This window comes from Babylonia areolata, chromosome 18 (genome assembly GCF_041734735.1).
Source record: "Babylonia areolata isolate BAREFJ2019XMU chromosome 18, ASM4173473v1, whole genome shotgun sequence".
Lineage (NCBI taxonomy): Eukaryota > Metazoa > Mollusca > Gastropoda > Neogastropoda > Buccinidae > Babylonia > Babylonia areolata.
The window spans coordinates 61,585,406-61,613,360 of NC_134893.1; the positions used below are offsets into that span (position 1 = coordinate 61,585,406).

A 27,955-nucleotide genomic window follows, 5' to 3' on the forward strand; every position below is an offset into this window, starting at 1 on the left:
TTTTGAAATCTTTCTTAATAATAAATAAAAGGGTGTGGTTAATAAGTGTTGTTTTCGTGTTTTGGGGAGAACACGTTCTGATTTGGAGTAACAAGTGAACAGATAGCAGGCTGAAAAGGAAGCCGTAGTGACCGTGGAGGTCACCTGCGTGCTGACAGAGGACCGATTCGAGGCTGTAGTGTTAATACTGGTCGAGGAGCTCGACCTGCCCGACGAGGAGTCAATCCCTCTTGTCAGGGCTGTGTGTGTCACTCTGTGGTCTGTGCTGGGTTGGGTCCGGTGGGGAGCGGACCAGGGGTTAGTCCCTGCTCCTCCCGGGAACCCAGCATGCACCATAGGTGCACCCCAGTACGGGTAGAATGGGGGATACCACCCGTGGGCACCAGCCATCCCGTGACCCCAGCCCCAAGGGTCACTGGCGCCTTGACCTCGCTGAAGGGAAAAACCTGGCCAAGTCGGAGGGAGGTCAGGTCCGACTTGGGTGTCAGACAGGCCGAAAGGCCGGCGGTCTGACTGCCCGGAACCGCCTGACACGCGCGGGACTCCCCCAGCAGGGGAGACCGGCCGGATAGCGGGAAGACCTGCAGAGCAGGTTGCCACGCGCCCCGAATCCCCTCCCGTGGGGAGACTGGGGTGGCTTGGCCCGGGGTGGGCAAAGTGGAGGTCTCCCCCCGGAACCAAATGTTTTTCTCCCCCAGAAGGAGGTGGGGGAGGGGGGTCGAGCGAGAAGGGGGGAGGGGGAACAGCACTGGGGCCCCTGAGGGTCGTCTCCGTGTGGGGACCCGGGTAATGGCGGGGGGCGGCCTCCCCTTGGGAGACCGCACCCAGCCGCGAGTTCCCACCACCAAGAGAGGACGTGCTACTCCCCCTCCACCTGCCTCGCGCTGGGACACCTTGGGAGGCAACGCTCGTATCCCTTTCCCTCCGGTCCCCTTCATGACCGTTTTATCGGGACGAGCGTCCCCTCCGCGATCTGCGTCTGCAGACACATCGCCGCGGTCCCTATCGGGAGAAATCATGAGCTCCGGGCCTGGGAGAGTCTCTTGCCGAGTATCTCTCCCAGCATCATGATCCCTGCCTTCGTAGGATGGCATATGAGGCATGGTACCGCGCGTAAGCACCCAGCAAACAATTCGATCCCCAACAGAGAAAGGAAAGACAGGGTCGACTCAGAGGTAGAAAAATATGAAGGAATCGAGGGGGCCGAGTCGAAACGAGTACACAGAATGTAAGAACAATATACAGGCAAGCCACATACAACAAAATAAGGCCAAATGAAAACGCTTAATAGCCAAAAAAGACAGAGCGAAAACCTGACAAGATGGCGTGGAGAGCCTTGGCCAAAGGAATGATTCAGCGCTTATAGCTGTTAGAGGCGTTTGATTGGCTAAGAGCGGGCCAGACTAAGAGGGGCGTCTTTTCACTGTTAGCCGCGCGAAATTTGGCCAAACAGAGCAAACCATAGGCCTAGTTTGCATCAGTTTGACATGGTACAGTATATGACACCAAACTTACACTTATAAGCAAACACATTCATTCTTATTTAGTTATCTCTGTCTATCTGGCACTTTCTTTACACAAGATTACTGACTATATATAATAAGAAGAGGCATAGCCTTCATGGTTCACATACAATTCTTTTCCACAACAAGAAAGCCAGGCGTAGGGAGGGTTGGAGGGTGGTTTACCGTAACTTACTTATATTGATCTAAATCATGTTCTTGCTCAACATCCGAAACAACTATTCAACAAGCAAAAGGTTGTGTGCTGGAGATGGAACAATTCCACCTTAATCAGCTCACATCAAATGGCATTTCATTTTTATTATCAATAATATAAACCTGTCAGTTTCAAACCTTCCCTATTTCCATCATAACTTTCTGGTTTTGATAAACTATAATAAAGTTTTCATTTAACAGACAATAAACCGATGCATACAAGTATTCATCAAATGCGTCCAGCCACAAGTTAACTCACAGACGATTAACTCTAACCTGGCTAGCCATCTCCTCACGGCGAAGAAGTCGGATGGACATTCGAAGAAGCCCCACAGCTGCTCTTTCCACCAACAGACCTGGTTCACGAGAGCGAACAAACACCCAGTACAGGTGATCTCGCACGGCAGACCAGATGCCTGTCACACGGTCACGGTTCTGTAGAACCACTTTCACCAGCAGCTCCAAGAAAAACACCCCAGCGTCTTCATCATACTGACCTCCCAATGCCCCTTGTTCTTCTGCTCCTTGACAGGCTGCAATCAATGCCTGCACACAAATCATTTGTCAGTGTTTATATCATTCCTTGTCTTTAAAATTTTTTTTTTTTTTTTTAATAATCTACTTGAAGTGTTTATTCAATGATATAAATACAAACAGAAACATATTCTGCACTCAGTCTTCAGAAGAGAAGTTTGCTGATGACATGAGTAATGTCAAAACAATTTTTTTTTTCCCCTCTGAAAATTGAAGCAAATTTCTCAGCTATAGAAAGAATATACTTTTTTTTTCTATCCCATCATCTTCACCATTTCAGTGGCATTACTCCCATATTGCTCATTCAGACTCGAGTCCCTTATACACAGCCAACACTGGGCTTATCCATCACAGTCCCAGCACCGGCAGTCCACAGAGAACCATCAATGTTTGGTTGCAAGGAGGCCACACACCAGAGGAGACCCTGTAATGCTGCTGAGTTACTTCAGTGGTGTTCAGTAGTGTTGTTCTGACATAACATACACAGGACACTGTAATAATATTGTGACCGTCTCCCACAAAATGATAGATAACTCGCACTGCATTCAATTGCGCTACAGGCAAAAACAGTGCTGAGGGTCCATCTAGGATAAATCGAGTGTTTTGCACCAGTGCATAGTTCAACCTCTAAATTACTACATATCTCGCTATTTTTGCCAAATTCAAACTATAAATTTTAAAATTTAGTTAATTTCCGCACCTACATGCTGATATTGTGGAGCAATTATCCCCCAAAACTGTATATTTTACATTAATATCTATTCGATATCTTAATAGAATGCATTGACATAAAAGAAAAAGAAATACAATAAGTAAACATGTAGGTAAATAGGTAAAAACATAATAAGTGAAAATGGAAGATACTTATAGGGCAAATCACTGAAATAGAGAATGAACAAAAAATGGGCCACATTCAATGAACCCCTGCGCATCCACCCACACTGGCATATTTAAGGTAGAAAAAAAATTCACAGGTTTATTTCAATTCTAACAAAATCAAAATTTAAATGTGCATCTTCCTCATTTTGATGTAAAAGAAATGAAAATGAAAGCAGCTTTGTTTGTTGAGAGATCAGGAGCAAAAAAATCTCTTTTACACCCCAAAACAACCATTTAAAATTACATTAGTATTATCATCAAGTGTTAATATCATTGCCCAAAGCATGTACAGACCCTAGTTTGATAACCTGCCCAACTTTCACAGGCATGCAGCTAAAACAAACCCCCATTACTGGGGAAAAATCTCAAGAATCAGTTGCAAAACTCTGAAGCTGTTTTTCTCAAAATGGCTGCCACACTACCAACACACTTTGAACTACCATAACTTATACATTTTTAGGAACATGTTTTATACACCATTGGAAAAGTCTTTTCGTCTTCTTTCCAATGGTATATGTATCTTTATATCCTCAAAAAACGACTTATCTATCATTTTATAGAAGCTGGTCACATGTTCCGTGTATCAGGGTGTTGAGCAGATCTCAAATCTAGATCAGAGTTTGTTTCACAGAAGCATTCATAGATACAGCAGTTGGTAAGCCAAGGGGTCTATTTCTTATCCCATTCAGGGGACGTCACTCACATGTACTATGGATTTGGGAACATGGTTTGTCATCAGATAATTAACATTTTGATATATGCCACATCTTCCTCTATTCAAGAAATACGAAAAATGAACCTTAATGTTAATGTGAATGTGGATTGTGGGAAAATGTGTCTGGCATAGTAAACACATTTATAAATCAAGTTTCTGGGGTGGTTTTACTCTTCTTCCAGACTGGGTTGTCTGTGGGTACTTGGTTGGGCTTCTGATGATCTGGGGATCTGGTTTCAAGCCTTCAGATGAAATGATGTGTCCCAAATCCTGGACTTCAATTGCTCCCACAACCAATGTGTCTGAGTTCAGTTTCAAGTTTTGGTGCTGGCATGCTCAAGTGCAGCTTGCAAGTTTCTGTCATGCTCTTTCCATGTTCTTCATGAGATGAGTATGTCGTCAACGAGGTGTGACTCCTGGAAGACCCTCAAAGATTTCATCCATCTAGTACTGAAATTCATCTTGTGCACTGATGAGAACAATTGGTAATCTGAAGTGGTACCTTCCAAAAGGGGTGTCAAATGTGGTGTAATAGGATGATTCATTATCAAACTTCAGTTGCCATTATTATTTATTTAATTATGTATGCTTATAGTTCACTTCATCAAGTTTTTGTGCCTTATACATATTGTTATTATTAGTAGTAGTTCTTTTTAATGTATTTATCTATTATTTATTCACCCTTTTTTTTCTCTCTCTCTCTCTCTCTCTTTTTTAAGGCCTGACTAAGCGCGTTGGGTTACGATGCTGGTCAGGCATCTGCTTGGCAGATGTGGTGTATATGGATTTGTCCGAACACAGTGACGCCTCCTTGAGCTCTCTCCACTCTGCTCCGCTATCCCGTAGTCTTGTGGAACGCTGGGGTGCCACAGGTGATCTGGCAACCAGCATCCTCCAATCCTCTCGGTTTTCTGACCTCCTGAATGTATCGCTCAACCTCAAGCCCGTCCATTCTGGGATGTTGTCCTCCCATCTCTTCCTCTGTCTGCCTCTCCTTCTCCCCCCTTGCACTGTGCCCTGCAGGAATGTCTTGGCAAGCCCTGATGATCTCGTGACATGGCCATACCATTTGAGTTTGCGTCTCTTGACCAAGGTCAACAGGTCTTCGTAGGGCCCAATGACTTGCCTGATTCTGTTTCGAACTTCTTCGTTTGTGATATGATCTTTGTAGGAGACGCCCAGTAATTTGAACCTGTGTCAAGCTTGGAAAAGTACTTCGCACCAGTCATCTTGGCAAGTGCATCTTCAAGGGTAGGCAGAGGATAGTGAGGTCTCTTGATGGCAGCATCTAAGTCCCTTGGATCAAGGCAGATTCTCAGCTTCCCATTCACTTTTTCAACAATGACAAGTGAATTCACCCAGTCTGTTGGAGTAGTCACTTTGTTGATGACTCCAGTGGTTTCCATCTTATCCAGCTCTTCCTTCAGTCTGTTTGATAGTGTTTGGTACACACACTAACACAGCGTGGAGGGTGGACAACAGGCATTACTTTTTCTTTCAAATGTACAGTGATTTCACCTTCAAGATCGCCAAGACCTAAAAAGAAGTGTTTGTACTCTTCAATAAGTGTTTTTTGTCAACAGAGATTCCAAGGTATTCTTTGTCCATGGACAGCTGGAACTGACAGACAAGGCCAGCTGAATGAGTTTGAACTCTAAACGTGCTGGCTGACTAAGAATGGGCTGTGATAACTTGTCAGCGCATCTGTGTACACTTCGCTGCCACAATGACAAGATAACTCGTCAGCGAAATATTCAGACTTTTCCCTGGTTTGTATTGAGTACAATGACAAAAACACTGGTAGCTTTACCTTGGGGAATTTTTCTAGATTCTACTGATAACTAGAATTCCCATCTACATCATGAGACAGCCCTTTATTTGAATGATTTGGTTGGGTTAGTGGCAGCATTTTGCCTGGCATGTCACTCGCTCAACATGTTGGACACCCGGCTCAAGCTATGCCAGTGAGGTGCACTAAAACAACCAAAATTGCTTTCTTTAGCTGATGCTCAGAAAGAATTGAGGCGTCAGCTTGAAGAAGACAGTGATGAACTTTTATCAGACAATTCAGTAGAAAATAAAGAGAGCAATGAAGAGACTGGCCATAACAGTGAGTGATGCCATCTGTGCAGAGCAGTCCACCATGATGCGACCAAAAGATTAGCAGTACACAGTATGTGCAACATTCTTGGCACTGAGCAAACGCATGGTGAAGGGACTGAGAGCAACGAAAGAAAGTGAACCGGGTCAGAGAGGGAGAAGAGGAGGGGGTGGAGGTGTGGGGTTGGAAGCTGAGGGAGCATGATCTTACTGTGTTGGAGGGGATCAATGTAGGGCCAACAAACAACATTCAGCCGACTTTACTGGTGACAGCTGACTGAAAAAAATACCCATAAAACGCACTGCATTGACTTTCACTCTCTCTCTCTCTTTATCTAAAAAAATTTTTTTTTTAGATAATCTATATCAGGAATTCATTCACTCACTCTGGATGATGAAATGCTATAGTGTTCCTGACATAAGGTAGCGTTCCAGACAACGGAACGCTATAGCACTTTTGACAATTAAAAATTTTTCCACATTTTTTCGCAGCTACACCAGGCATTGCTGAAGTGATTGAAATGCTTCAAACTGAAGGTTTCAACATCGATGAGGATGATGAAGATGTTGAATGAAGTATCTGCAGTGAAGAAATCAACCAGCAAGAAGGTACTGATAGTGACTCAGCTTCTGAGAGCAGTGAAGAGGGAGGGGGGTGGGCGTTCACACGTCAGGAGAGGGGTCAGTGGGTCAAGTACAGTGAGTTTCATTCAGGTACTTTATGTTTTGTATTTTTTGTGATTTTTTTCTGAACCCTAACAAATGGGTCGTCTGCAGGGAAAAGCAAGGGTGAGAACTATTCATCCAGATTGAGTTAAGAAAACCAATGTGCATGCACAGACACTCAAACAGGTACAGGCAAATCCAGGCACACAGAAAAAAGTACTCCAGACATAAAAGATACAAATGTGTTTGAAATGAAAATTGAAACAGTTCTTGGATCTGACTTTCCTACCGGACGAGCATGATGATTTTTTTCAGGAAAACTGGTTTGACTGAAAGGACCGTACAATCACATCTATGTTGTTATCACTTAGAGTAGCCACAATGAATTGTGCATATGTCTTTTTTTTTTTTATTGTGGCTGCTCCAGCATAATTTCTATCTACACATCATTACCTTAACCAGTTCACTGAGGGATTCATGGCGAAGGAACTTGGTGTCGTTGATGAGAGACTCCAGGTGACAGTCCTTGACACAGCTCTGTGCCTGTCGCCCAGCCTCCAGCTCCTCCGCTGTGGGGCCCTTGGTGGACGCTGACTCGGACAGGGAGAAGTAGGACACAAAGCTGCTCAGCACTCCAGTCTCTGATCTGAAAAGTGAAGAGAAGGGGTTGGGGGGAATCCTGAAAACTGCCTTTATATGTTATGTTCTATCAAACGCAACAGCCAAGTGATTGTCCTTTGTATTAGCACCTGGTGGGTTAAAGTCCCTATCTCCCATGTCAATATATGCACTGATCAGCTGGCACCTTAACCCCATTCATGTGTATGCATATGCAAAAGATCAAATACACATGCTGAAGATCCTATTATCCAAGTCAGCTTTTGATGTGTTATGAAACCTGGAACAAAGCCAGCAAGGACACCCCTAAAAACCCAAGTATGGCTGCCTATGTTGCACGAAAAAAACACAATGATATACTTAAACCCTATTTGTAGGTTTATAAGTGTAAACATGAGAATCGCAGAAGAATATGTTTGACAGTAAAAGATTCTTTTTTTTAAAAACAAGGCAGGCAGAAACAAACAATAGAAAACTTAACAAGATCAATCCAGTTTAGAAAGAGATAGGGACAGCTGAAGTTACACACACACACACAAAAAAAAGTCTGAAAAAACTCAGGGCCAGAGGGTGAGGGGGCTGCTGCTATTTGGGTCAGTCTCTTCTTCAGGCAGAAGAGTAGACTTGCAGTGTTTAATGAGGTCTGGGAGAATTCTGTCGCTGCCAAGTGTCTTGCCTGATGTCAGTTGGCTCTGAAGAACAAAAATCAGTCAGTTGGCTCTGCGTCAAGTTCTTCCATGACCGGCATGCACTTGATGGCATCGAGGGCTGAGTTGGACACCTTGTTTTCTGTGGAGTAGAGGTCGGAGAAGTGTTCCGCCCATCTCTCCATCTGCTGGCTAGGATTGTTGATTACTTCCCCAGTGGAGAATTTGAGGGGGGCAGTCTTGCTCTGTGTTGGCCCCAGTGCCTTCTTGATGCCATCATACATCCCTCGGATGTTGCCTCTTTCAGCAGCATTCTGTATCTCTTCTCTGAGCTCTGTCCAGTACTCATTTGCACATCGCCTGGCATTAAGCTGAACCTTACTCCTGTCGGCCCTGAGGATTTGCAGGTTCTTCTCACTGGGTGACCGTTTGTACTCGGTGAGTGCAGCACGCTTGGCCTCATAATGGGAGTCATCACTGATGACTTGACCTCAAACCAGTCGTGGGACTTCGCGGTTTTCTTCCCAAAGGTGGCCATAGCAATGCAGTGCATGGTGTCTCGTAGCGTTTCCCATCTTTCTGTGGCAGAGTCGCTGGGCTGCAATGCATCAAATTCTCTCTCAAGGGCCTCTGCAAACTGTTCTACAAGGTCTGGCTGAGACATCTTGCTGACGTCAATGCGAGAGTTCCCTTGTTTCTTTGAGCAGTGGAACTTCTTTGGTTGCAGTCTGATCTTGCAGCATACCAGAGAGTGGTTCATGTCGCAGTCTGTGCTGTGGTAAGAATGAGTGTGGGGAAGGTTTTTGATGGCAGCTCGTCTTACTAGGATCCGATCCAGTTGGTGCCAATGTTTTGAGCACGGGTGCCTCCAGGAGACTTTGTGTTGGGGCTTCGTCCTGAAAAAGGAGTTGGCGATGCACAGTTCATGGTAGGCGCAAACTCAAGTAGTCGCTGTCCGTTCTCATTCATTTTCCCCACTCCAAAGGAACCGAGACAGGAGGGCCACGAATTGTTGTCTGCACCCACCTTGGCATTGAAATCGCCCAGGAGAACAAGCTGTTCTGTCCTGGGGATGTTCCTTATGGTTGATGCGAGATTTTCATAGAACTCATCCTTGGCGTCTGGAGAGACGGACTGAGTTGGGGCATATGTGCTGACGAGAATGACATTGCCTTCAGAGGTGTTGAGGTGGAGAGTCAGGAGTCGTTCAGAACCACCGATACCTGGTTCGATCATGTTCAGCAGGCTGTTTCTGACTGCAAAGCCTACTCCGTACTCTCTTGGGGCATCAGAGCTCTTTCCTTGCCAGAAGAAGGTGTAGTCCCTCTCCTTTAGTGTTCCTGAGTCAGCCAGCCATGTTTCCTGCAGAGTGGCAATGTCCACATTTAGTCTCTTTTGCTCGCTGTTTATGACGGCTGTCGTTCTGGTGTCACTGATGTCTTGCAATTCTTGGGAGAGCCTAGGCATCATTGTCCGGACATTCCAACAGGCCAGTTTCATTGTTGATCTGTTTCTTGAAGTTTTCTTTTTGCCTGGTGCGGAAATTAATGACCTGCTTGGATGATATTCTCCTAATCTTCATACACCCATAGAAGAAGGCAGGTTGTGGCAGGTCAGCACCTAACTGGCTGGGGGCTGCCCAGCTTGGGCGGGCAGTAGCTGTCCAGTGGGACGTGAAGGTCCCTCCCACTGTCAAAAGCAGCCCCTGGCGTCGGCTCTACGCCAATTCAGCGCTAACTTACAACCAGTAACTGTTGCTTCATGTGTTGTTCCAACGCAAGTGCTAGTAGCGAAGCTGGAGTATCCTCTCCAGGTTGTAGGTGCAAGGTGTTTGTGGATGGATGGACGGATATAAGCCTGTGCAATGTAATATGGAAGACAGGCTGTTGCCCATGCAGCTTGTCCCCCCTCTCCACCTTGCTGACAGATCCAAAGAAACAGCAAGGCTGTTACGTTTTGGTGCCAACACGGCCGCAGGAGCTGCCGGAAAGTGACAAAGTTTGCCATCCAACTGCCTTAGGCGCCCCACACCAGATTTTCTGTCAGGGTTTACTTCCTTAGCTAGGTGGCCGCAGGTAGCTCTCCAGAGCTGGCGCCCTTTGATGGGTCATTTATTTCCACCAGGGTGTCTAGCCACCCTCCTCACCATCCTCCAGAGAGGACTGGTGGGGGTGCTGGTTTAGTCGCCAGCAATTCGACCCTGTGACAGGTAGTACTGGGATCCAGGTTACCAGTAACAGATATATATATCTGACCTGACTCAGATACTAGAACAACCACAATGAAAAAACAACAACAGATACACAATGCACTGTGACTACTCCAAGTGATAACATGGATGTGAGGCCACACCCCCTAAGTCTCTACCCCTATCCTCTTCACCCCTCTCACACAGTCACTTTATCCAGTTCTCATTAGACCGCATTGGCTGAAAGCCAAGAATGTCACTCACAGTGTGTCCTGTTAATAATTCGGTCACATTCTGCTGCATGCTATAGCTGTACAGCCTGCATCACCCACTGATAGTAGTATCTTAGCTAGACTCTTCACTGCTCCCTTTATTTTCTATCAAATCATCCGATGAAAGTTCACGACTATCTTCTCCTTAGAATTTATGCATCAATTCTTTCTGAGCATCAGCTAACAAAAGCAATCTTGATCGATCACATCTCTTGGTGTCCAACATTTTGCTGAGCAAGCAAGGAGTCAGGCACAAACACTTTGGCAGTAACCCAACCAAAACATTCAAATAAAGGACTGCCTCATGACATAGTGGGTTTTCTAGCTATAAATAGAATCTAGAATGATTCCCCAAGCTAAAGCTACCAGTACTTTTGTCAATGAACTCAATGCAAACCGAGGAAAAGTCAGAATATTTCGATGACGAGTTGTCTCGTCATTGTGGCAGCAAAGCGTACATGCTTGCGATGACGAGCTATATCATCATATAGGCAGCCCAGAGGTTAAGGCATTATCTTTCATCACATGGTATATCCTAATAATGTCCTTTCTTAATCGCCATTTTTAATCTTGTTAATCTTGTGATTGCTATAATAACATTTGTTTAGATCTGTTTAAACTCAGTTTTGAAATGTTTACAAAAGAAACATCTAAATATCTATTGTGATACTGAGTGCCAACGAAGTTCTATACAGTCTGAGCACAGCCACATTTATTCTCAGATCAATATGAAGTCTGGCATATGGACCAGTTCTGATGCTGATGGTCATTGTCTTCTTGTTTTGTCTTGATTGAGGGATGACGGCAAAATAAACAGTCATAAAGGGAAAGATCGAGACCTATTAGTCTATGTTTTCAAATTCACTACAAAGAGGGTGTTTTGTATATGTTACTTGTGTAAATAGATCAAATGCTCAAGCAGGTAAATGTCAGGATAAACAGAAGAAAGAGGGTGAAGGTTAACAATCAAAAAACACTAAGTCACCTTGTCACAGATGCTGTTTCTTCTTTCACAATGGATACTTTGCCTGTGGGATCAGCAAAATCCTCCACCTGTCAAAAAACAACAACAAACAAACAAAAAAACCAAAAAAAACCACAAGATTATCATGAATGAATTACAGGATAATTAAAAAAAAAATGTTTAGTTTAAAGTTTAATATGCAAATAAAGTTAGTTACCAAAGTAAACAATGACGATGTGACTACTGAATATGGCTACAGCAGAATTTACTGTCAAACATTTGCATTACCTCAATCATAGACTTGGGCAGTAGTTTGGCCCGGAACAGTTGTAACATGCAGTCCAGAATATTCTTCCAGCCCTCACGCAGAATGTCACAGTGGCGGTGAGCCAGGGCAAAAACATTGCGTGCTGCCACCTTGGCTTTATAGCTGCTGCCAAAGGTCACAGGAATGTTTTCAGGACTCTGCAATCATATAACCTGATTATGACTCATCACAGCTGCTGGCAGCTCTGGGTTTATCTCCTAAATGGGTACTCAAATCCTCTTGCATTATTTCTATTCCTCTCCATTGATAACTGTAATGGATAGGCACCATGGCAACAATTGTGTGGAAAATCAAAGCGGATTTGCATTTGCATGATAACCAACACATTTTAGACAATCCACTTGCACTGAAAACTTCCTAGTGGCAACACTCATGTGCTCACTGTCATGTACAAGCATGCCACCTAAAAAAAACAACAACCAACCAACCTTTAGATTGCCACATAAGCCATTCCAGAATGACAGATAATTTGCTCCCCATCCACTGCCACGATTTCCCAAACAGCGGCTACATATCTTTCAGCCTTGCAAAAGTTCTTACATTGTTTGAGAATTATTTCATTTGTAGCTTTAAATCTGCAAAGGTTCTTATGACTCTAATAATAACTTGAAAATCCCATGTCACCAAGGAGAGTGGTTTTTCAAAGTTAATTTACTAGGTAACTTGAACATACCAACTTTTCATTATCTTTGTAAGCAAGCAAAATGGTGATGTTTGGTCCAAGCTAAGTAGTAGCAAAACTAAACGCCATGACACATGGAGTGCTTGAAGAAGACAAAGATGAACAACAATCTGATGATACTTTGGATGAGGAAGGTGAGGAATAACAGCCTCCAGTTCTGCTCTTCACCCAGAAAGCAGAGTTTAATGCTGCTAGCTGACAGTGTTGAGTGATTCGGAGAAGAAATTATGCTGTGTGCGACAGTGGTGAAGGCAGGCCTGCATGAGATAGGAGCACAAGCGGGGGAGGTAGCAGATTATGGCATGCGGAGCGAAGTATGAGGTGGAGTTAGGAGGGGGAGGGGCAGGGTGGTGTGTTTGATTAATTCTAATCAGTGTGTTTGGTAACATTTATTGGGATGATGATTTTCAGCCAGACTTCCTTTCTTGTAGGATGTTTTTTTCTTTTTGTGTGTGTGTGCGTGTGGAGGGGGGGTGGGGGTGGGGGGGGTCTAGGGGCGCATTTTTTCTTTTTTTTCAAAATCAATTTTAATGTCAATTAAACCTTAACAAGGTTTATAAAACACGCATGCGAAGTTACATGTACCACGCACAAAAAGCAAAACAAAATAATAAGAAAGGCAAGGTCTTCAAGATTCACTTGTGATACACACTTAAAGAAAAGAAAAAACCAACAAAACTTTTAATTTGTTGAACTGTGTTCTCTATTCATCATAATAATAATATAAAGCTTCTTGTTAAAAAGAAAAAAGCTTCAAAGCAGATTCGAACCATGGATGCTCTGGTCGAAAACGATTGGTTTCATACACTAGGCTAAAGTGGGTTCAATGATGACACTAAAAAATTATCATTTGAGCATCATCTTTTAGCGGAATAAATCAACAACGGTAATCGAAGTGGTAACGCCATCGAAATCATGTTTGCACATTTAAATTCCAAATGGATGAATAAAGATGTATTGTATTGTATTGTATTGTATTGTATTGTATATTGTTTTGTGTTGGAACACTCGCGCAGCGCAGCGTGTGTGTGCTGTCTGTTGTATGTGTGTGCTGGCTCGCTTTGCTGTGACCAGCAGTTTACAGTAGCTAACAGCTACGTTCTTTTATGGATATAAGTCTTGTTACATTAAAATACAAATATTCAACAGCATAACACTATAGGAAAAATACACTAAATGCTTATACATGTTTTCATTATAATGTATTAATTTCAGGGAAGTTTAAAAACATCATATATTAAAAATGTACAGTCACAAACCCAAGATAATTAAACTTATGGATCTGTAGAGTTTAAAAAGGTCAAATGCCTCCACTGGGTATTTGTTTTGTGGTTGTCTTAGCATATAGGTGTCCATTTTCATATACTCTCCTATACCCAAAAGTTGTTCTTCCATTTCATGTTGTCAGTCCCAGGTGTGGAGGTAAACGCTCACAAACTGCTGTCTGTATCCTTCCTTGTCACTGGCGAGGCTATTAATGCACGCAAACCACCATCCAGGTAGAATAACTAAATGGGGGTCTATTGGACTGGAAAGCTCAAAAGCCCCTAGGTCACCCAATGGCTATGTTTAGAGACATACTCACTGCAGGAGTCTGACCATGTTAATCATTGCTGGCCCTTTTGGTCTGATTTCAGGCCTCAGAGTGCCTTGGGGTCTCAAGCGAGACCCAGAGGTAACCAGTATACAGTAAGCACGGTCAAATGTCAAATGCCTGCAGTTTAGCTCCTCCCACCAAAAATAAAGTAGTTTCTGGTCTTAATGACAAACACAAGTCTGTATGTATATATGCATGTTTCTATGTATATAAGGAACCTAGGGCAATTTGGAGATCTAGATCAGTGTGATCCAGAACCATCATCCCTATTGGTACTTAATAATCATCATCATCATCATCATTTACGACAAAAACAAATCAAACTTCAGCATATTGACAAGTATTTCTAGATGTAAGGAAGCGTTGCACACCCTTTTCAAGTTTTATGAATAAATTGTGTTTTCTTCCCAGCATGAAATAAAATGCATAAACCAAACACGGATGAATGCGACTGATGTCTACATGGTATCAGTCTATTTCAAATTACAATATTTTTAGGACACTCTAAAACAAAATGAAATCAATCCCTAACAATTCCAGTATTACACTCCTTGCAAATTCTGTTTCCTTGGTCTTCACCTTCTCTTCTTTTTATTTTGATCTGCAGTTTATGACAACTGACACAGTTTATTAAAGGATAAATGTATGTATCTGGAAGTTGTCTGATTTTTTCCCTTGAGAAATGTAAGTTTGATGTTCCCATAAAATGTACATTTAGTACTCTCTTAAAGTAATTTTCTATAATGTTGTATTAAAAAAAAACAACTTTTTGCTAATCATTACCCTCCACAACCAAAAATGACTAGGCAACAGGTAACAAAAACCATAAACATGCATGGCACTGAAAGGGTTAAGACACTGTAATATCCAAGTCTGTTTGAACCACTCTTTGCAGTACATCACTGGCACAAATGCCAAAACAATGGCAACTCATTGTCAGCAACATCTTCATCTACAATTTTTTTTTCTCTCTAAATGATTGTACTGATCTGTCTGGAATCTGGAAACACTTTGTGTGATTCTTGTGATAACATCAGATATGCATGTGTAGAGCAATTTCAGTTTGACATTGACTCCTGACTATTCCATGCACGTGTGTATGTGCAAGTAAATCTGTTCATTTGAATGGTTGTTTGTGGATAAGACCTTTGCACAATCATTCTCTTAATAAAATTTAGCAGCCTCCTTCGCCTTCCAGTACTGTGTTCTCCTGAACTATTGATGCAAATGTGAAAGGAATGCACCATAAAACCCCAACTTGATGAAACATAATTCTTATGATACCAACCCCTGTCAAGTGTTTGTAGGCACAATCAGGAAATTTGGGAGGAACATTTTGAATTTGGTAGGAACATTCGGACTCTGAGCCATATCAGCAAACGTACACTGTGCAACAAGCATGCAAATTTCCCAAAATGGAGGGTACGATGCACAGATATTTTTCAGTGTACATTTGGCAAAACTTCTGTTCCTGCAACTGGTTCTTTACAGCTGACACATCTGTGACACTGTGTCACTTCCCTGGTCTTAGTTCATTTTGTTTGTCACATTCCGAATCCATGGCTGACTTTCTCTGTTTTGAGCTGGTTGTTCCTTCCTTGCACTCTATAGCTTAATCCACCGGGCACAGACGCTGTTTGACTGTGACGCAACTCGATGTAGCCATGATCTCTCTTGTTTGGCAAACAATTAAGCTGATTGGTCCACTGAATGCTGTTTCAATGTAAATATGCGCGCAGTTAGCTGAGCTAGTGACTGCCCTCACCTCGTGATCAATAGGTCTAGAGCATCTGGGTTATGTTGCGACAGGAAAGCATGTGACCATGCTATGTTGTCGAAAATGAACTTGTCGGAACAATTATGATGTTTGGGTAACATCAGAACAAACTCTGATCAAGTGTAACAAAATACAGCGAAATTGTGTTTGTAACAGGTGGCATCTCTGCAATGAACAGGAAATTACCCCCAAAAAATCCTACATATCCAGAGGTGGACAAAATAAAATTTTCACAATCTGGTTTAAACCAGAAGACACAAACCTCTCATTGATGGAATTTGCTTTTGACTGACAAAGTACACACACAAACATACACACACACACACATAAATACATACAAACAAGCTGGTTATTACACTGGCTCATTTTGTTTTTCATATGTAGGCCCAAACAATTTTTTAAATATTTACAGTCTGTTGCAGTCTTGTTTTGTAGACCATATGGCAACAAAACTTCAAAAATGCTTGCATATGTCTTGCTTAACTCACTCGCTGCCATTGTCCGCATATGCGGACATCATCGGAGAAAGCGTTGGATGCCAATGTCCGCATATGCGGACTTGGATTTTAAAAAGTCGTGCTGTCGGAGTGACGCGTCGGATGCGAAAATCAAAAGCAGATGTGATATCTTACGTCACCTCTGGTCAGCTTTTCATTCACACACGCTGCGTGTGTGTCGCGATAAGCTCAACCGCAGTTGATAACAAAGCGTGCCCCCTGTCAGCTTTGTAAGTTGTTTGACAAGATGGCGTCATGGCGAAGTGTTCGAAACGGTCGGAGAGGTGAAATGTTACTCAGCGTCGAAGATGCTTTGGAAATGATCCAAACTGAAGGCTCTGATGTCGAAGGAGATAATGTTGATTCTTCGGACAGTGAATTTGGACCAGATCCCGATGAACTAGAAATAGATTTGGCCGCTGAAGAGAGTGTTTACAATGGAGAGGAAAGTGAGGAACATGTGCCAACAGATGAGACAGACACAGACGACGAAACCACTGAGGAAACGGACGATTTTGCAAGTGTTTTCACCAGTCATTGGACTGACAATTTTTCCTTTTTCCCTCCCAGGACTCAGCATCACCTGCCATGAGCTCTTCCACACAAGACAAGACTATTGTCGGTGATACTACATCAGGCTTTTGTGTACAGTGAACTCCTTTTTTTTCATTATGTAGAGACAATATTTTTTTTTGTATGTGTGAATTTCAACTTTCTTCACCACCTGTTCATACTTCATTGCATGCACTAGGTCTTCAGTTCCTCAAATAGTGTTAGAATGTGATGTGGAACATGTTCAAGGGCACTTGGTGTACCTTTCTGATGGGTGCAAAAATGTTAAAAAATACACAAAATATGTATACCGCGATCACCATCAAGATGGTGAGTAAATACTTTGATTTTTTGCACACATATGGAACAACATTCCTTGCATACATATACTACATATCAATTGTCTGGGTGTTTATTTGTTTTTTTTACAATTTTTCCCCATCCTATACAAACCCTGGGTTTTCAGGGATTGGCAAGGGCAAAAACTCTTGGCATGGAGTGAGTTTTAAGAAAATGTATACACATACTAACCTCAGCAGCACTGAGCAATGTGGTGAATTTACACATGGAGATCACAAGGTTGTCAAAAACGTCACTCATGTTGTTATGTGCAGAGATCATGGCACATTTTCTGGGGGGGAAAAAAGCATCAAGAAGACAGTTACACATACATAAACTGACACATGCACTGATTGGCAGTATATATTTAAAGCACTCTGACAAATATTCATCACAGGTAAACCTAGTTCTACCATCATTTCTAGTCAATGAAGATACACTTCATTCATTCCTTGATTTATTTTCATCTGAAGGAATACAAAGAGTCATTATGACATCATGATGCATTACTTAGACATCAACATAATCAATTAACCTAATTTCCAGTCCATAAGTAATTAAAAAAAAAGTTTATCACATGAGACACACGTCTGTCTGGTAAGCCACATCTGTTGAAGATCCTGAAAAGTGAATGTCCACACTGATTGGTGAGAAATGGCTGTTTCCCCCCGGATGCTGTTTTCTGATGAGGATTACATGCTACCAAGTATATCAACAGGCGGGAGGGGGGGATGTAATCATGTTGTAGTAAGAAAAATCTGGGTCAGATTTGACTTCTTTTTTTTTTTTTTTAATAATTTTTTTTTTTTTTTAAAGAAAAAAGGTTGCACCTTATAGGCCAGAAACTGTGGTACTAAAAGCTGGGGGAAAGGGGTATGACTTCAACTGCAAAGTACACAATAATTCCTCAAGGTGCTGGTCACTGAAAATTTGACTGAAGAATTTTTTAAGATGTTAGTTTTTAAACCTTCCCCTTAATCAGGCATGAGATTGGGAAATTGTGATCGAGTCTGAAAGGTGGGGGCCTGGGGCCCACAGAAGTGGGGGTCCATGGGGCAACGGGTGGGAGGTCTGGGGGCGAAGCCCCCTGAAGCTGAAGGTTTTTCTTAATTTCAAACCATGAAATCTGCACTTGCGGGCCACCAATGCCGCTGAGGTATTCCAACCCACAGAAGACAAAAAAATCAGTCCAATTCTTCCTAAACTGAAGTGTTTTTGCTTCCAAACCTATTAAGTCAGCCTTGGGGGCATAATTTTCAAAATCGTGTCTCATGTGTGTGTGTGTGTGTGTGTGTGTGTGTGTGTGTGTGTGTGTGTGTGTGTGTGTGTGTTTCCAATGCAACTCTCTGTGTGTATGTGAGAAAGAGAGACAGACAGACAGACAAAGAGATTGAGAATAGGGGTTGGGCTGGACATGGGAGGAAGGAGTTAAAGTTCATTTATGTGCACTGCTTTAAATATAACACTGTGTGTTAAACTCTTTGTGTGAGTGAGTGAGATTCGGATTCGGATTCGGATGGTTTATTCAAAAAAGGCCTCAGCCCCTTATGAAGGGGTGGTGTGTAAACGTATTTCGAAAATATTATGACATACAGTATATGATACAATAAAACAAAACAATACCGAGATTGATAATCAGGAACAACTAAATGACCGGATTTTGAATGCTTTGTGTAGATAAGTTGCAAACTATCTGACTTCTTCTTCACGACGTGACGTCATAAGCAAAACTAGTTTAAACATAGAAGGCTGAGAGTAATATTTCTGGGGTATGAAATTATATCTTAGTTCACATAACTTTGGACAACAAAACATGAAATGTAATTCGTTTTCTTCTGCATTTGTGCACAATGGACAAATAAGATCATGATCACTATGCTGTGTGTATCGAAAATGATGAATTGCAATATCTGAAAGCCCAAACCTAAATCTTGTCATGACATATTTTAAATGTTTTGCCAAATTCATGGATAAATACGTTGGGACACAATGTAAAGAGTTGATCTGATAATACACATGAAATCTATCACTTTCTTGCACATGAGCATTCCATTCTTGCCATCTACAATCAATTAGTCTGGTGCGGAGACTACGAATAAATCCTGAGATATCCCCCACCCCTTGATTAAGCCAAACAAATCCCATACCTATTTCATAGAGTTTAGCTCTCACTTTTGTTACCCAATTAATCTTGCCCCTTACATCCAAATCACACAACATATTATAAGCTTTTCTGGGTAATCTTGATTCATCTAACCGTGTTAATTTCAGCCAGTACCTGATGCACCTCACAGCTGAGTTCAGATGTATTGGGTACCTATTTGTTTCACCATATATCAAATCATTTGGAGTTTTTATTGATACTTTCAGAAATTTCTTTAACATAAACAAATGGACTTTCTCACAATACATTGCAGCATTATCAAGACCCCATATTTCTGCGCCATATTGAGTAATAGGTTGAACTTGAGAGTCGAATAATCTAAGTGATCTTGAGTGAGTGAGAGAGAGAGAGAGAGAGAGAGAGAGAGAGAGAGAGAGAGAGAGAGTGTGTGTGTTTTCAAGGAAAATGTTATTGGCACAATTGCACTGTACCAATATAACTGACCACCTGGTCTCTTCAGCACTGACATGCATGTGTGTTGGTTGAGGAAAGAAAGGAGGAAGGGGAATGACTGGAATGAGGAGGGGGTGGGTCTGTGACTGGTTATATCACTTTCAAGCAGTCAAGGATTCTCAGCTGGAGCTAGTGGCCAGTGTCTTGGCTCAGTGCCAAAATTGCCACAGTCACTGACAGTGGTTTCATATCCCCCCCCCCCTCCCCCTTCCCTCAGCACTGGTAGGAGACTCAAGAGAGAGGGGAGGGGTACCTCAGCAAATCATGAAAGTGAAGTCTGCAGGAGGGGGGTGGGTGTTTGGGGAGTGACTTTCTTCTCTCTGAAATCAAATGCTCTTCCACTGAAAATAGCTGATCGGCTGAGAGTTCCCCAGCTTGGACTGTGTGGATGTGTGTGTGTCAGTGTGTGTGTGTGTATGTGTGTGTGTATGTGTGTGTGTGTGTTCAGGGGAGAAAGAAAGAGAGACAGCAAACAAGCGTGAGTGCGCACATGCGTGTGTATGTGTGGTTTCAATTCAACTGTGTGTAAACAAGAGAGAGAGGGAGGCAGACAGAAAGACAGGGGTAGGAGGAAAGAATGCAAGTTGTATTTGTGCATGTGTATGCACTGCTTTCAAATTCAATAGATCTCTCTCTCCACGCGTGTGTGTGTGTTTTCAATACAACTGTGTGTGTATATGGAAGAAAGAGAGAGAGACAGAAAGAGGGAGAGAGGGACAAAGACACAGAGAGAGAGGGAGGAAGGTAGGAGGAAAATGTGCAAGTTGGTATGTGTACATTGCTTTAAATACAATTCTGTGTGTGTGTGTGTGTGTTTTCAATCTCCGTGTTGTGCGCGTTGCTTGAAAGAGAGTGTGTGGGTGTGAGTGTGCGCGTGCATGTTCATATTATTAAGCTCTGTGTGATTGTGTGAGTGCTCATAATATTATGTGTGCACATGTGCAAGTGTGAAGGAGAGAGATAAAATAAAAAATAGAGTATGTGTATATGCGAATTCATTCATGTGGTGTTTTTTTTCAAAGTGTGTGTGTGTGTGTGTGTGTGTGTGTGTGTGTGTACGCGCGCACGTGAGCATTCAATTCAGCTGTCTGTGCGTGCGTGTGTAACTTTGGTAATCTGGCCGGCTATAGGTCTCAAATCTAAATACACTGACTCTTGCCATGAACTGTTTGTACAGAAGCCTCGGCTGTGTCAGAAAAGGCAATAAGTTAATAAGCAATAAGTTGCTACAAAGTTTCTGTTTCATGCAACAATGTTACTTGTGCATACAGTGGCAAATGTTGGCAGCTTTTGCTGAATGAACAGAGGGTCAAGCAGATGTTGGCCCTTGTGGCTTGACAGGGATGGAGATCACGCGCACTGGTGTATCTGTGCGTGCCCGCAAGTTTCTCTGTGTGTGTGTGTGTGTGTGTGTGTGTGTTATTGTGTGTGCGTGTGTGCTTTTCACAGTGCCTTAGGAAACTTTCAGACATCAATTTTGGTGCTCTGACAAGTCACTGGATCGCCTCTCAACGGGTCAACAAACCAGCGACGCTTTCGAAAGAGCATTCCTTTCTCAGTTTTGACAGATCATCGGTAAATGATATAGAACAGCCCATCGGGTTTTTCTTTCTTTCTTTTTTCTTCTAGAAAACGGACGCTCCGTTTTTAATGCAAATGTGAAAACAGATTTCCGTGCCTGGACTGAAGAGTTGCACCCATACAATCTGACACCAAATGTACTTGGCCTTGTCCGCGTTGTCAATTTTGTGAATGGCGTCGCCTACCCGTAAAGTTATTTTTGTATTATTTTTTTATTCTTCACTTCTGTTTTCACGATCTCATCTTGCCAGACCCAGTTCCACTTATTATTCACTCCTTTATCGATCTCTGCTGCAAAAATCCTCTAATCCTTTGCGAGTTTTCTTATTTTGTCAGTGACTGAAGACAATTGACGAAATCAGTTATCTTTGCAAGTCGTGAAACCTGCGAGCGAGTTTTGTAATCCCAACCGAATACGGATAAGCTGAATGATGACAGAGGAGCAATGGAACACTTATTCTCAATTGGTTCGCTTATCCAAACATGGGGTATTTTAGCAAACGCCGTGGGTCTGTCTTGCTGATCGGTCGGACAACATTCGTGCAACCTTCACGGGTCAGAAAAAAACCTCACCCCCACTCCACCCCTCCGATTTTCTCAACGGATTTACGTGAATCTCAAAAATGGCTTCTGGAGCCAATTTACGGTCGGAAATCCAACTATAGTCAGAAAAATCTCATGCCTGTTAATGAAGGGTTTTAAAGAAAACTTCCAACATTGTCTGGTCCTCTTCCTGATCTTCTTTATTCCAACAGACAACAATGGGACTGTTCAAGATGATGGTGATTAGCTTCATCAGTTTCAAACTACTTCAGTCCAAAATTGGTGCCTACCTGAATCCAGAAACAGCCTTCTGAATGATGGTCTCATCACTGCTCTTGTCAAAGACAAAGGACAGGGCAGCAACAGTAGGTCCCCAGATCAGGGTGAATAATTCACAGTCCAGAGCCCCAGTAGGAGCATGGAGAAAGACCCCTTCTTTGGTAGCTCCTCGACGCAGTAACACCTGGAATTCAACACACACACACACACACACACAAACACACACACAAACCAAAAAAAAAACCCCAACAAAAACACACACACACACACAGATACCAGTTCTTCTGCAACTGAAAAATTCAGCTGGTTAACAAGAGAATGATTTTATTAAAAAAAACATCAGTAAGTGTGCAGTAGAAGAACATGTTCCAATTCAATTATGGTTCCACTAATAATCCAACAAAAAAGTGTAAGAAAAAACAACAGGAAGTATTAATGACAAACAGACCTATACAAACTGATATATGCTTGATAGGTAATGAACAAGTCAAAGGAAAATCTAAAAAACTGAACAGATGCATAACTATATATCTTAATTAAGCATAGTACATAGTTTTCAAAATGACAGAATTTTCATCCACCAACACTTGTTTGGGTATCTATTTCATTTAACATTCATATACATACATATACATGCATATGACAGTCAATCAATCTGCTAAATAGCTAAATTGATAAAGGTCAGCAATACCAATACCTTCCACAGGTAGTTTTCCCTGACAAGACCAGTGTGTTCAGCGGGCATCACTATCTCCTCATTTCTGCCAGTCAAAAATGCAAGTGTAAAACAGGTAAGCAATCATATATCCATCATACAGAATAAATTTCATTTGTCATAAATGTTATGGTTTGCGAAACATGAGACATACATACTCAATAAATAAATACATAGTTACTGTCATGTATTGGAACAACATTCAAACAAATTTTGATGTGCATGTACACAAAACACACACACAAAGGCAGATATGCAATAAGGACACTAATAAAAACATAATTATGAATCAACTTCAGAAAAAAACCTCAGTAAAAAACAAAACAAATTAAGGTCAATGTCATAAAACATTAATTTCATCAGCGGAATATATGATTGTTGGTCTTCAGTGAAAAAATATAAATTTTAACATATTTGATCTTAAAGTGATTTTTTGGGTTTTTTTTTTTTTTTTTTTTTTTTTTGTATCTAATCCATCTGTATATCAAAATCACTGGTACAAGATCCATCTCACCATGAATGTGGCACAGGACTTTCAACAAAACACATAACTGCACAGTCTCTATACACACCTAAGTTAAAAAATATCCCAATCAATTCTGTGTCACAGGTGAAGCACAAACCACAATATTTTGCTATATCACTGAATCATTAAGTCAAATTAACTAGGCTGTGCAGGATGTGGCAGCAGTTCTGCTTCATTTATCATAATCACATATCTATCTTGCACAAAACTGGTTTATTTGGCAGTGAAAAGATCTTGATATGGACCTGGAACAATGAAAACAAGAAAGCAAACAATTCTAGGACTAAGGGAAGCCATTCCAATGACCCATGTTAACACTGAATGCAGCTATGATTAACTAAAATCAGCAGTAAGGATGGATGATTCTCAGACTGAGTCAGAGAAAGTAGGATTATAAGATTTAACTTTGAGACAAAAATCTATCAATTAGTAGTATACTACAATAACCCACTGGTGCAGATTGGCACAAACAGTTGGAGAAATTGATAATAACAAACTCAAGATACTAACAACCTTGTATTTTGGAGACTAGAATAAAAATTCTTACTCATTTCTGGTTTGTTTGTTTTTTTGACTGCCCCACTGTCAGTACCATGTAAGTGGCATTACTCCACACCATTCATTCTAAGTCCCCCCAACACAGCAATACCCAGGTTCATCTGCTGCAATCTCAGTGCCAGGCTTCAAAAGTGAACTACTGATGTAATGTTTCAAGGCCACACACCAGAAGAGAACATGCTCTGTGGTGGTGTTCAGTAGTACCTGTTCTGATTCGAAATACTCAGGACATCACCTATTAAACCCCTACTGACAACAAAAATAGCTCAGATGGGAAACAAGACTGAGTGAGTTTTCCCAACATGTCAGCCTAACCATGAATCTGCGGACAAAAAAGATGACGGGAACTCACCCAACATGGAAAAGGAGGGGGTTGAAACTGCGGTCAACATCAGAGCAGAGCATGAAAAACCACGGGTTTGGGGACAGTTTATTTCTGTATTGATGAGGTGTAAGGTTGAGGATGACAACAATGCTGCTATGGAGGTTCATTTTAGATTTGTGTCAATGCTGTAGTCTGCAATTTCATTATATATCATAGTTTCAACCAGACCCAAGAGCTACAGACACCTCCACTGTCACCTCCAATATCAGGAAAATTGAGCAAAACCCCCTGGAAATAGACGTTTTTGTTCCACAAAAATTATTAACTTGACTTTACATGCCTGAACAGTTATCTACAATCAACCTAATTGGGAAAAAAAGCCCAGAAGCAGAATCTACACTCATTTTCCTTCACAAAGATCAATGCTGTAGTCTGCAATTTCATTATATATCATAGTTTCAACCAGGCCCAAGAGCTACAGACACCTCCACTGTCACCTCCAATATCAGGAAAATTGAGCAAAACCCCCTGGAAATAGACGTTTTTGTTCCACAAAAATTATTAACTTGACTTTACATGCCTGAACAGTTATCTACAATCAACCTAATTGGGAAAAAAAGCCCAGAAGCAGAATCTACACTCATTTTCCTTCACAAAAACGTTTACTTTCTGTATAGCCCATAGCTTTTGTGCTAGAATTTTTTTGTGATTTATTACCCCTGAATCTTCAAAATTCCCTGGCAAGGGGAGAGCACTTTTTTTTGTTTGTTTTTTTGCACTGAACTGGTTAAACAAAACAAAAACCAATGAGGGCTTTTCATATATCTACATGACTGCCAAATTGTTACAAGCAAATGATAAGTAAAGCTGACACATCATAAAAGATTTCAAAAAAGCATGCGAAGTTGACAAGCATGTTTTAAAACATTTGTGGAAGGTGACAAATTTGTGTTTTTTATTACTCCAATGTTAAACAAGAGAGGCAAGGCCTTCAAGACTCACTTGTGATACTAGGCATGAAATTGGGAAACTGTGATTGAGACTGAAGGGTGGGGTATGGGGGCCAAAGAAGGTCCCCAGTGGGGGTCCATGGGGCAACGCCTCTGGTGGGGGTCTGGGGGCGAAGCCCCCTGAAGCTTAAGGTTTTTCTCAATTTCAAATCCATAAAATCTGCACTTGCGGGCCACCAATGCTGCCGAGGTATTCCAACCCACAGAAGACAAAAACTCAGTTCAATTCTTCCAAAACTTAAGTGTTTTTGCTTTCAAACTTGTAAAAGTCAGCCTTGTGGACATGATTTTCAAAATCTTGTCTCATATGTGTGTGTGTGTGTGTGTGTGTGTGTGTGTGTGTGTGTGTGTGTGTTCAATGCAACTCTCTGTGTATATGTGAGAAAGAGAGACAGACAGACAGATAGACAAAGAGATTGAGAATGGGGGTCAGATGGTACATGGGAGGAAAGAGTTAAAGTTCGTGTATGTGCAAGTATGCGCACTGCTTTAAAATAAATACAACTCTGTGTGTTAACCTGGAGAGCGCAATGAGCCACGATCGTGGCTTTCCCGGTGGAGTGCAATGGGCCACTATCGTGGCTCTGTTTACATTGAGGTCCGTGATCGTTCGACTATACTCGGCAGCCTTCGCAAAACTGCCTCGTTCTGATACCACGCTATCCCGCTTGTGTTTACACAAAGGATTGACCAAGTTGACTTGACCGGCTCTCCAACTATTTTGAAAACAATGAGTGATACTGAAGGTGACGAAGTTCGGGAAATGAGTGACAGTGTCACTAGTGATGATTCATTTGCTGACAGCGATTCTGGCGAAAGTGACAGTGGTGAGTGAAGTGGCTTCGTTATTTTGATACTTTGGCATGTTGGCTTGCTTGTTGCTGACTCACTCCAGCCACAGCAAGTGGGGGGATGGAGGATTGGGGGTGGGGAGGGGGGTGGGGGGTGGGGGGGGCTAAGTGGGTCAGTTGCTGTCTCTTGACCAAATGAAGCTAGGACACAGGGAATTATTATGATTTATTATGATTTACAGCATTCTTGCTGCTTATGAAAGCAACAAGATCTAAAAGAAAACTTTTATTTCAGTTTTTGCCTTTGATTGCTTCAAGTATTGAAGATGGAAGTGGGCGTGGTGTGGGTGGGCGTGTCTCAAGCAAAAAATATAATGCTTATAATTTCATTGCTACTGTTTTATTCATATCATGATTTTGTTGTGCTGTTTGATTCATCATTCTAATTTCATAGTGAGCACAGATAAAGCAGTTTACTTGTTGAGAATTACTACTGTTCAGGAGCAAACTAAGAGTAAAATTTGTGCAACTGAAATAAACAGTTTTGGAAACTTTTGATCATCCAGAAAGACAGATTGCAGCAAACTGATATAAGTGAAGCAAAATGTTCCTTACACTTTCTTTTATTCCTATTCAGAATCTGGGGACACTGGTACTGAAGACAGTGGTGCTGAGGGCAATGGAGGAGCAGCTGGTGGAGCTGCCCATGCTGGAGGTGTGTGGCTGCCCATCATCGGTGAAGATGCTGGGCCTGTTCCTGTGGATTTCACAGCTGCCCCTGGTCCCAAGCATGCCCCCCCCACATGATGCCAGACCCACTGACTATGTGAACTTGTTTTTCACTCAAAATTTTGTGGAAACCATAGTCAATGAGACTAACAATTATGCAGATCAGTGGGTGGCGGATCATCAGCAGCATCTGTAAGACAGTCCACAGTCACTGGTCCACATGTGGATAAAACAAGGCCAGACCAACACAGAAGAGATGAGGGCCTTCCTTGGCATTATACTGAACATGGGACTCATCCAGAAACCCAATCTGCAGGCATACTGGGATTCTACCCACAAAAGCCAATCCACGGCACACCATGGTTCACTGAACATTTTTCAAGGGACCGTTTTCAACTGCTGCTGAAATTCCTACATTTTGCAAATAATGAAAATGTGCCTGACAGACAGGATCCAAACTACAAGCTGTTCAAAATCAAGCCAGTAATTGAACACTTGCAACATAAATTTTTGTATCACTACCACCCTCATCAAGACATCAGCATTGATGAGAGTATGATTGGCTATAAGGGGAAGACGCCTCACCTTCGCCAGTACATGCCAAACAAAAGACATGCCCGGTTTGGTATCAAGCTGTGGTGCCTGTCAGATAGTACAAATAGCTATCTTTGCAGGTTTGAGATATGCATGATCCACTGGATGTAGAAAATGTACATGGAGCGACATACGCCCTTGTCATGTGACTGATGCGTGAAGCAGATTTGTTGAACAGAGGCCACCATCTTTGCCTGGACAATTATTTTTCCTCACCAGTGCTGTTCCAGGCTCTGTATGAGCAACATACTACTGCCACTGGAACTGTGAGGACACACAGAAGAGGCCTTCCCCATGATAGCATCAGGAGGAGACTGAGGAACAGGGAGGTGTCCGAACGGAGAAAGGGTCCACTGCTGTGTGTGGCATACCAGGATGGCAAGAAAAAGCCTGTTATGCTGTCAACAACTGCCACAGCAGGCTTCACAGAGATCCAGAACAGGAGGGGCAACATGGTCAAGAAGCCCAACATTGTTGTTTTGTACAACAAAACTATGGGAGGAGTGGATCTCGGCGATGCACAACTCTACCAGTACTTGGCGGAGAGAAAGACAATGAAGTGGACAACAAAAGTGGCATTTTCACTGTTTGGCAGGGCAGTGCTCAACAGCTAC

The 27,955-nt window shown here is 42.2% G+C and overlaps 1 protein-coding gene across 6 annotated transcripts in view; it reads right to left on the bottom strand.

Moving 5' to 3' along the window:
- Positions 1 to 27,955, bottom strand: part of LOC143292975 (Golgi-specific brefeldin A-resistance guanine nucleotide exchange factor 1-like) — a 233,267-nt gene that overhangs the window by 75,462 nt on the left and 129,850 nt on the right. For all 6 annotated transcript variants that reach the window (XM_076603709.1, XM_076603706.1, XM_076603708.1 and 3 more), the window contains exons 22-28: positions 22,791 to 22,854; positions 22,105 to 22,277; positions 17,266 to 17,365; positions 11,590 to 11,766; positions 11,323 to 11,390; positions 7,066 to 7,258; positions 1,995 to 2,264 (exon numbers count right to left, since the gene is read on the bottom strand). In XM_076603709.1, coding sequence (XP_076459824.1) covers positions 1,995 to 2,264; positions 7,066 to 7,258; positions 11,323 to 11,390; positions 11,590 to 11,766; positions 17,266 to 17,365; positions 22,105 to 22,277; positions 22,791 to 22,854 — 1,045 coding nt within the window. The remainder of the gene's footprint in view (positions 1 to 1,994; positions 2,265 to 7,065; positions 7,259 to 11,322; positions 11,391 to 11,589; positions 11,767 to 17,265; positions 17,366 to 22,104; positions 22,278 to 22,790; positions 22,855 to 27,955) is intronic.